Below are 10,552 nucleotides of genomic sequence, written 5' to 3'. Positions count from 1 at the left end.
AGGATAGTGACTCTAAGATATTCAGAGACCCACTATTTACTTTCCATACTAGAACTTATGCTTTGGAATTCCAGGCAAATATTGAGGCAAGGAGACACATCCATTTCACAACTCTATTCCATGACAATTCCTAGTTGCATAGTATATTGTTGGGGAGAAGGACTTGCCCCAGTGATCATTTGCCCCTTCCTCCATTATCACATGGACATTTTACTTCAACTTCTGTTCTCCCAGAGATGTGAGGTCCATCTGTTTCATCCCTATGCTCATCAATTTTTTATACTGGTCTGAAAATCATGCCACAGATAGACTAGAAGAATGGGCAGTCAAGTGGCAGACTGAATTTAATATAGAGGTGAGATGATGCATTTTGACAGAGGGAAAGGCAATAGATTTACTGGCACTGTTCTAAGCAGTTTGCAGGGTCAGAGGGTTGTGGTGGTTCACGTGCATAGATTTTTTTCTTTAATTCATTCAAGGGATGTGGGCTTCGCTGGCTAGGCCAGCATTTATTGCTCATCCCTAAATGCCCTTGAGATTGTGGTGGTGAGCTGCCTTCTTGAACTACTGCAGATCATGTGGCATAAGTACACCCACAGGGATGTTAGGGAGGGCAGTCCAGGATTTTGATCCAGAATTTTGAAGGTGGCAGCACATGTTGAGATAGTAATCAGCAAAGCATTTGCGATCTTGGGCTTCATAAATAGAAAAATTGAGTACAAAAGCAGGAAAGTTATGCTAAACTTTTGTAAAGCTCTGGTTAGGCCACAACTAGAGTTGTGTGTCCATTTCTGGTTACCACATTTTAGGGTGTAATGGTGCTCAAGAAAGTGCAGAAGAGATTTACCAGAATGGTTCCAGGGATGAGCGATTTTACCTACAAGGTTAGGTTGGAGAAACTGAGGTTGTCCTCCTTGAAGCAAAGGAGATTGAGTGAAACTTTGAAAGAGATGTACAAGATTATGCCAGGTTTAGACTAGGTAGACAAAGAAACATTAGCTGATGGTACAAGGACTCGGCGCATACATTTAAGGTTTTAGGCAAGAGATCAAGGGATATGTGAGGTACAACTTTTTTTATACAGCAAGTGGTAATGACCTGGAGTTCATTGCCTACAAGGGTGATGAATGCGGAGATGATCAATGATTTCAAAAGGAAATTAGATGGGCGCTTAGGATGGAGTGGAATAGGACTGATGGGATTGCTCTACTGAGAACTGGCATGGATTTGAGGAGCTGAATGGCCTCCCTCTGTGCCATAATGACTATGTCCTGCTCCCAAACACACCTACCAATAGTGAACCTCATAATTTTCCATGGCATAGTCCTTGTTGAGATTCTCACTAAATTATCTTCTATTTAGTTCCTATGAGTGATGTTACTGTTGGCTTGCTTAATCTTGTTTTAGGTATTGACATCACAAACCCATTATTACTATTGCTATATTGCTATCCTGCATGGAGTGTAACATTCATGCTCAAGTGAAAATAAGTTTTTTTTTCCACCAGCATAACTTAAATTGGAACAGGAGGTCAATCAGCCCTTTGAGCTTGTTCTGTCATTCTATTATTGTATATCAGTTAATATTCTACTCTAGAAGAATGTATTCAGAAATACTGGAATTATTGTGCAACTAAACCTAACTCTACGAATGTTCCTGTTGCTTGGTTAGAGCTGGAATTTATTTTGTTTATCAGAGGCAGTTACAAAATTCCAGATAAACAGTTGTATAAGCTACTTTTAAGTCTGATGAATTGTCTATTAAAATACTGGAGTTATTAGAAACGACAGGCAACTATCCACACAGTATGACAGCCTCAGTCTAAATACTGCTACAGCAGGGAAGGAATTGCAATAATATTGGTTAAAAAGAACGCGAAGCTTAGGATAACAGAAACACAAGTTTCAGAAGAACTGAGGCCTATAACACTCCTCACTCAAAGTCAGACACTGGAAAGTTTAGTTAATTTTCTAATTCCAAATAGGACAGCTGACAGGTACATTTTTAGCATAGAGCAAACATGCAAATAGTTTAATGGTTTATTAATTCAGTCAACAGTTAATATTACAAATATTTAAAAATTACTTAATATAAATAGTTGGCAGCAAACCATTCCAGTACAGAATTATCACCAGTACAGACAGACAGACTGGAGGATTAGACATCAACAGAAATATGCAAAAGAAAGAAATATAAAAGTTGAAAATGAAACTAAATCAAGCTTGAGGTGATCTTGTGTCCATAAAAGCATGGGTTCTCCTTTATTTAAAAATCAAACAAAATTACTAATCAACTCTCCCTATAAAGTACAAAAAAGAACAGAATTGGCAGAAATTGATGGCTGTCTAATTTGCATATCAAAGAACCATTAGTTGCTAATTACAACCGAAACACTCCTGTAAACCACTGCTCTGAATCTATACACAAGCATTTAATTAGAATCTAGAGACTTTAACAATATTACAAAGATTTTAGCTCCAAAAATAAATCAACATAAAATAAACTTTAGGAATTAGCATCATAAAATTATATTTTCCACATAAAAATACAAAATAATATTAATGACACTGGCTGAATAAGAAAATTATTCCAAGTATCATGCTACTGTTGAAAAAGTAGTCATATTTAAAGAAAAATAAAATAAAAACAAAATAGGCAAATATGCATGAAAAGTATCTCCTTTTTTTCTTTTTTTTAGCAAAACACTATCCAAAATAACTACAATCATTTACATCAGTACAAAGATCTCTGGATTTAAAAATATTAGCATGACAAAGGGGTAAAATTTCTGACAGTAAAAAAATGACATTGTGGATAACTAGTCTGCAAATATGCAATGAAAAAAATAAATCTGCATTAAAAGGTTTACACTGTTATTCTTTTTCTTTTCTTACAAACATTAGAAACAGTATTGCACATCACAACACAGAGTCGAGGTTAGTCAGCCTTCCAAAATGTGTTATATTCAAGTCTTTCAGCATCTTTGAGGAAAGGCCTCACATGGCCAGATGCAACAGGGGTTAAAATGTCAAGTGTTTCCCATAAAATATATTTGCTTATGTTTTCTTTGCAAAAACACAGCATGGTTTTAAAAAAATTAATTTCTCTGCAGAGCCCTGCACCTGGGCAGAAATACATACATTCGGGGAGCACAGTATGTGAACAAGCTTATTAGAATATAAAAATAATACAATCAAAACAAAATAATTACATTTCTACAAAAATAGTGAAAATAAATATGATTTCTTTAAAAAAGATGCATTACAGTGTTTGCCATTTATTCCATGGCAATATTGAATAATTCAGGTGCTACAGTAATAAAGTTGTCTCGGGAAAGAAATGACAGCAGATGAAACAAAAATCATTCTACCACCACCCCACCCCTAAAAATGGTTCATTTAAGATTTATATAAATCAAATTAATTTAACCAAATACCTTGGTGATTATGCCTTTATTTTTACTTAAGGAGTTGGGATATTTTAAATTACCGCACTTACTTTCTGCACAGTTTTATGTAGAAGAGCCCTCCTAAGGTTACCACGTTAGTTTACAAATGTTTAGACCCTTCCAAATTTAGGAAGCAGAATGTATGGAAAAATAAAATTATCAATTTGTTAAATCATTTATTTGCTGAGTTAAATTATATATGCAGATCTTTCAATAATAAACATAGCAAAACTATCAATTTCTCTTCTAAATTCAGAAAATTGAGGTATTGCAAAGGAGATGCCATCAGTCAAAAAGTGTGCCTTAAAACAGCTGACTGTTGGAAAAAACTCTCACCAAGATACAAAAGTAGTGCATAACAAATGCCAATATGGGTGTCTGAAAATGGAACAAATTTGGCAGAGAACAAATGCTCCAAATAGCCTGGAGAACCATGGTAAGTAACAAATGGGGGCATTAGCCAATAAATAAATTAGTAAAAAAGCTATTCTTCAAAACAGCATTGACTTCAAACATTTTAAAAGTTGCATCACAATCACTATAAACAGCAGAGTTAGACATGGACTACATACACAAAAGCACACCAGGAGACCACCAATGTTCAAGACCAACATCTTGCTTACATAAAAAGATTGTCCCTAAGGATTATATACGGTTGTTCTATACAGTAAATGCTTGTAATGGCATGATCACCTTTTTTGAATAAATAATTGACACCCGCATAACTTTCAGCAGCTTACTAATACATTTTTCATTCTAGTGTGATTAAACTGCAGAGAAATTCAATGCTTTAATGTCAAACCAGGTTAATTTAACACCATAGTCATCTCCATTTTGACTTTAAAATGGCTAATTTAGTAAATCATGTATCTTATATGATGAAATCAGTACCATTTTATAACTTTTTTGGAGGGGCTTGGAGTTTGGTGATTGTTTAGCAGTGTGCTGGCCATCTTTGGTTTGTAGAGGAAGTCTGAGCCATTATACCAAAGAGTTTTATGAAAGGGGCAATGAAATCAAAAGTTTTTTATTCTTTTCCATTTACTAATTTGCTTTAAAACCCTAGCTACTTTTAAATTTCTATTTAGGACAACAACTCACAACACTAAACAAAACGCACATATTAACAAGATTGCACAGGGAATACGAAATTACATCCAGTCTGCAGAAATCAAACTCCACAACCCACCAGGTCACGATAGTGGCTGCACTTCTACTCTAAAAGCTATTTTGCATAATGTACACAAAGTGTAGCAGTAGGACATTCTCGTTACAGGAGTCACATTAATACATGCAAGTTAGGTTTTTTTTCCTGTTTTTGTTTTAAACTATTATTGTACCTTTCATTCATGCTAACTAATTTTTCTGAATGTTTGCCAAAACTGACATCACATCCATTGCTGTGAAGGAACATGTATGAATATACTTTTAGTGCATGCATAAGGTGTACAAGTAAACATGCAATTGTTTAAATTCACATTCTAACCTGTGGCAGTCTAGGCCATTGCCACCTGCATCTAATTCTTCCATAATGCAGCTGCTATAATTATGTTTCTGATCCCATTTTGTTACTGTGTGTTCTGGCATTAAATACGATACCTATATAGCAGCAAAGCTTCTAATGCAGCTCAAGAATAATAAAAATGCTAAAATAGTTAAACCAGATCAGTCTCTTGAGGTATTATTTCTTGCAAGTCAAAATGGAGAGCAAAAACGTAACCCTATTTTTTTTTAAAGTTTGTGTATACATTGCAAATAGCAACATTAAAAAATAAAATTTTGTGTGGCAGAAATCACTCACCTATAGCTAAACTTGCCTCCTACTATTTGCTACCTTTGGTAAAATTACTAGGGACAGGTCTTGGAGATGAAACTGAGCTTCCTGAAATAAGTGCATGCTCCACCCATTAAAGATAGCAGCAAACTGTGCGCCCCTAAGTGGCAACATTCTCACTTCTAATTTTAAGTTTTTTTATATAAAAAAATAACTTGAAAAAACTACAAAAAATTGATTTTTTTCCAAAAACATGAAAGTACCTCAAAAAAGTTAGTAAAGCCTGAGATGCAGGGTTTTGGTGACAAACAGAGGCCTGTAGTGTATTAGCTGCTACATATGATGTATGCATCGAGAGCTGGGGTAGGAGGCAGAAGAATGCACTTATTTCTCCTAACTATTCATGGTTTCTTCAGCCTTTTAAGCCTCATGCACTCTCCTCTCTTCATCCGTCATGATCCTTCAGGCGCCTGAATGTTACGTTCAGCTCCAGCGGAAGTGAACCTGTCGAGGGCGGTCGGCCCCCTCCTTCACCAGTGGCTTGTGGAACTCCCGCCCGGCACGAGAGTGGATGTTTGCCCAACAAAATTCACAGTAATACTGCAGACAAGTGACATTGGCACAGAAAAATGGAGCAAACTTTCCACCACATCGAGCCCCCTGGCATTCATCACACATTTGATCATCTAGCACGTATGGCTTAACTTCCACCTGTTGGAATAAAGTGCGATTTATGGTTAATACATTTTTTCCCATGCAGTCATTGCAAGAAATCCAAGGATCTACAAGACTGATGGGGCACAAAAAACTAGGTTTAGTAAAGTTTTCAGGTTGTTAAAACTACATTCATCACGTTGCAATTACTTTCGTACGTTCAGTCACCGTGCTCCATAATCTGTTTTCAAGGGATTAGACAAAATGAATAAATTTACTCTGAATTCCTGACTCACTATACAAAATGATTGCTTACATGTCTTATTGGCTTTGTTGCAGGAAATTGTTGATTATACCAAAAGGCATGCAGTCAGAAGGACAAAAGTAGTGTAGAATTGATAGCTTTCTTTATTTAAATTAAAAAATCAGATTTTAGCTACTGTCAGTGAAATTTTTAACCAACTAGCAAAGCCTAGGTAACTGAGCAAAAGTTTTAGTTTTTCTAAGAATAATTTTATCATTATTGCGCGAATGAAGGAGAGAGATGTCAGTGCCTGGGAGAGGGACTACTTTTCCCAATTTAGCCATCCAATGTCAGGATGAAACACTGCCAGATAATGTGCACATCCTCATCAGCCAATCTTAATGCCAGAGCAAAATGTCAGAGAAAAATTCCAATTTAGTCACAGATTGTAGGTAATTTTCCCCAACTGCTGTGTGCTTGACCGAGCCATTCCAAGCTCATTTCATAACACAGAACTGTTACAGTGCAAAAGGAGGCCATTCCTCCTATCATGTCTGCACCAGCTCTCCAAATGAGCAATTCACTTAGTGCTATTCTCTCGCTTTCACCACGTAACTCTGCACATTCTTCTTTTTCAGATAACAATCTAATTCCTTTTGAATGTCTTGATTGAACCTGCCTCCAGCACACTCTCAGTCAGACCCCAATCATTTGCTGTGTGAAAAAGTTTTTCCTGATGTCGCTTTTGCTTATTATTTCAACTACTTTAAATCTGTGCCCTCTTGTTCTTGATCCTTTCATGAGTGGGAACAGTTTCTCCCTAACTACTGCCTAGACCCCTCATGATTTTGAATACCTCTATCAAATCTCCTCTCAGCCTTGTCTTCCTCAAGGAAAACAATCCCAACTTCTCTAATCCATCTTCATAACTGAAGTTCCTCTTCCCTGGAACCATTCTCATGAATCTTTTCTGCACTCGCTCAAATGCCTTCACATCCTTCCTTAAGTGTTGCGCCCACAACTGGATATAACACTCCAGCTAAGGTGGAACTAGTATCTCATACAAGTTCAACATAACCTCCTTGCTCTTGTACTCTATGCCCCTATTAATAGGATCTAGGATACTGTATATGCTTTATTAATCATGCTCTTAACCTGTCCTGCCACCCTTAATGACTTATGCACATATACATCCAGGTCTCTCTGCTCCTGCACCCCCTTAGAGTTGTATCCTTTATATTGTCTTGCCAAGTTCTTCCTACCAAAATGAATCACTTCTCATTTCTCTGCATTGAACTTCATCCACCAAATATCCACGTATTCCACCAATTTGTCTATGTCCTTTTGAAGTTCTAACTATCATCTTAACAGTTCACAATGCTTCGAGGTTTTGTATCATCCACAAATTTTGAAATTGTGTCTTCTGCACCAAGTTATTAATATATATCAGGAAGAGCAAGGGTCCCAACACTGGGCCCTGGGGAACTCCACTACAAACGTTCCTCCAACATTCATTAACCACTACACTGTTTCCTGTCACTCAGCCCATTTTGTATTCATGTTGTTATTTCCCCTTTTATGCCATGACCTATAACTTTGCTCACAAGTCTATTGTGCAGGACTGTATCAAATGCCTTTTGGAAGTCCATGATTACCCTCATAAACCCTCTCTATTAGCTCTTCCAAAAAACTCCAGCAAATTAGTTAAATATGATTTTTCCCTTAATAAATCTGTGCAGGATTCTCTTAATTAACCCACTATTCATTTTGTCCTGAATTATTTCTAGAAGTTTCCCCTCCATCAAATTGTCACCCAAGGTTTTGTTAAAACAAAAACACAGAGCAGTATTAAGCTCTTGCAGGATCAGTGAACTTTCCCCACTAAAACAGCAGTATGTCAGAGTAACAGAGCTCCTGCGCTGGTTAGATCAGAATTTCCCGACTCATTACATCTGTTAGTTCAAAATTAAAAGAATGAAAACTAACTCGATTCCACCAAAACAAGTAGTACAACGTAATTTACCCCTACATTAAATTTCATGGCAGGAGAAGGGGAAAGCAGAGAAGGAAGTCTGAATATACTCCATTCCCTATTGAAAAAAATATTTTGCAAACACTAGTTTTATTTCTGTTTTTGAGACCCTCAAATCAAACCTTGATTCTGTCTCTGCTAGGCTATTCTGGTGACATCACTCATAGACAGTGTACTAACTTTAACTAGGGACAAGATGTTATGCCGGCCTGAGTTGATCAGGGGCTACTAGATGCTGGAAAACAATGCCACTGGCTGAGAAAATGCATCCTATTGACCAAACTGATTTAATTGATGATCTCGTCCTCAGGCCAGGCTAACAATAAACACATTGTCTTATATATAAATGGTATAACAGAATGACACATGCTTATGTCAGGTTCAAAAGAGTACCCTGTGCTGTATAAGGACATCAGTGAGTTCTGTGCAGGTACAAGTTAGTCAGCAAGTCAATTTATTTCTATTCATTCTCCAGTTGTGGATGTATTCCCATTAAAGGTGTGAACAGCAAAAAAATGAGCAAAATTAGAAAGGTGTGGTTTTTCAATGTTTTCCGCAATTTAATTCAATAATAGAATTTGAATAAAAATGTTTTTTTCCCCCTTGGGTAAGGCTTTTGTGTGTCAATAAGAGAAATGTGTTTCCACTGGAGGTTGTCTTTTTGATGCCTTTATGCTCAGGCACTGAAGTCAGCATCAGTCAGGTTCAGAGCATGGCAAATTATCACGAGCAAGGTCTCTATATCCTGGACTACCTGTGAGTGTTACCATGGGAGACTGACCATCAATACATTAATAGTTATCCAGAGATTAGGAATAGATTAGTGTAAAATACCACTAAAATAAACAGTTTTAAGTAAAAGTAAAGATCATCAATGTGTCACTTATGTTCACCAAATTTTTCCATTCTCCTGTATTCATCGATAAAAGCCAATGGCGTGTCAGCCAACTCACATTAACGGAAAGGAGGATACTAACAATCCAATCATGTCCCACTGAGATAACCCATACAGTGTAAACAAGCTAAAAAAGTGATTGGCACAAACTAATGTATCTATAGATTCATCTCCCTTGAATGGTGAAGCATTCAAAACACAAATGTTGGTTTCCACTTATATTTGCAAAAGTATTCAAAATTCAACTTAATATTTATTTTGCCCAATTCCACATTTTTGACTAATTGAGCCATCCAATATTAACAATTTAGACTTCAAAGTCAGTATTTAAACTTATTAAAATAATCAAATTAAAATAATTTCTAAATTAGCCAGATTTTGTTACACTGCTCCTTCCACTAAAGAACTGCATATTACCCAGATTTTCTTTGTTGCTCTTACCTTGTCAACTTTAAGTTTTTGATCTAGATTGAACAACAGCTTATACTTAAATAGCCCCTTTGACATAAAAAAAAGTCCCAAGAAGCATTAAAAAACAAGTATGACACCAAGCCACAAAGAGAAGAGAGCTTAGTCAAAGAGGTAGATTTTAAAGAGTGCCTTAAAGGAGGAAAGCGAGGTGGAGGAGTGTAGGGAGTATTCCAGAGCTTGGGGCCTAGGCAACACAAGATCCGACCACCAATTATAGAGCAATTAAAATCAGGGATGCACAAGAGGCCAGAATTAGAGGAGCGCAGATATCGCAAAAGGGTTGTGGTGCTGGAGTAGATTAGAGATAGAGAGAGGCGAGGCCATGAAGGGATTTGAAAACAAGGATGAGAATTTTAAAATCAAGATGTTGCTTGACTGGGAGCCAATGTAGCTCAAAAGCAGAGGAGCAATAGGAGAATGAGACTTGGAGAGAGTTAAAAAAAGGGCAGCAGAGTTTAGGGTTAGCTCAACTTAACGGACGGTAGAATGTGGGAGACCAGGAGTGTGCTGGAATAGTCAAGTCTAGAGGTAATGAAGACATGAATGGGGGTTTCAGAAGCAGGCAAGCTGAGACAGGGACAAAGTCAGACAATGTTAGAGAGGTGGAAATAGGCAGTCTTAGTGATGGCATGAACAAGATTGGAAGTTCACCTTGGGATCGAATGTGACATCAAGGTTGCAAACAGAATAGCTTAAACTCAGACTGTTGCCAGGGAGAGGGATGGAGTTAGTAGCTAGTGAATGGAGCTTGGAATGGGGACCAAAAACGATGGTTTCATTGTTCCCAATACTTAAACAAATATGTTTGCGTTAAGTCATTGTACTGGTACTGAACTCTACCATTTATGTATCCTCTGTCAATATCTTTCACCTATACAAGACACTGAGAAATACGGCAGTTTATATAACATTGTCCAGTTTAAGACAATTCTCCACTTGTAAAAAGACATGAGCTTGAATTTGGCAGTGTAAGATGATCTTAGTCAAAGCTCATTTAGGCTTGATAATGCAGCAGCTAAGTACACAACTATCGT

At 36.9% G+C, this 10,552-nt stretch overlaps 1 protein-coding gene across 2 annotated transcripts in view; it reads right to left on the bottom strand.

Annotated features, from left to right (window-relative positions):
• Nucleotides 1-2,025: 2,025 nt before the first annotated feature.
• The window catches only part of cpeb2 (cytoplasmic polyadenylation element binding protein 2), a 133,557-nt gene continuing 125,030 nt past the window's right edge, over nucleotides 2,026-10,552 (bottom strand). For both annotated transcript variants that reach the window (XM_078544984.1, XM_078544992.1), the window contains one exon: nucleotides 2,026-5,933. In XM_078544984.1, the coding sequence (XP_078401110.1) occupies nucleotides 5,706-5,933 (228 nt within the window). In that variant the 3' untranslated portion in view covers nucleotides 2,026-5,705. The remainder of the gene's footprint in view (nucleotides 5,934-10,552) is intronic.

This window comes from Cetorhinus maximus, chromosome 1 (assembly GCF_964194155.1).
Source record: "Cetorhinus maximus chromosome 1, sCetMax3.hap1.1, whole genome shotgun sequence".
NCBI lineage: Eukaryota > Metazoa > Chordata > Chondrichthyes > Lamniformes > Cetorhinidae > Cetorhinus > Cetorhinus maximus.
This window is presented reverse-complemented; position numbering and strand designations above follow the sequence as displayed.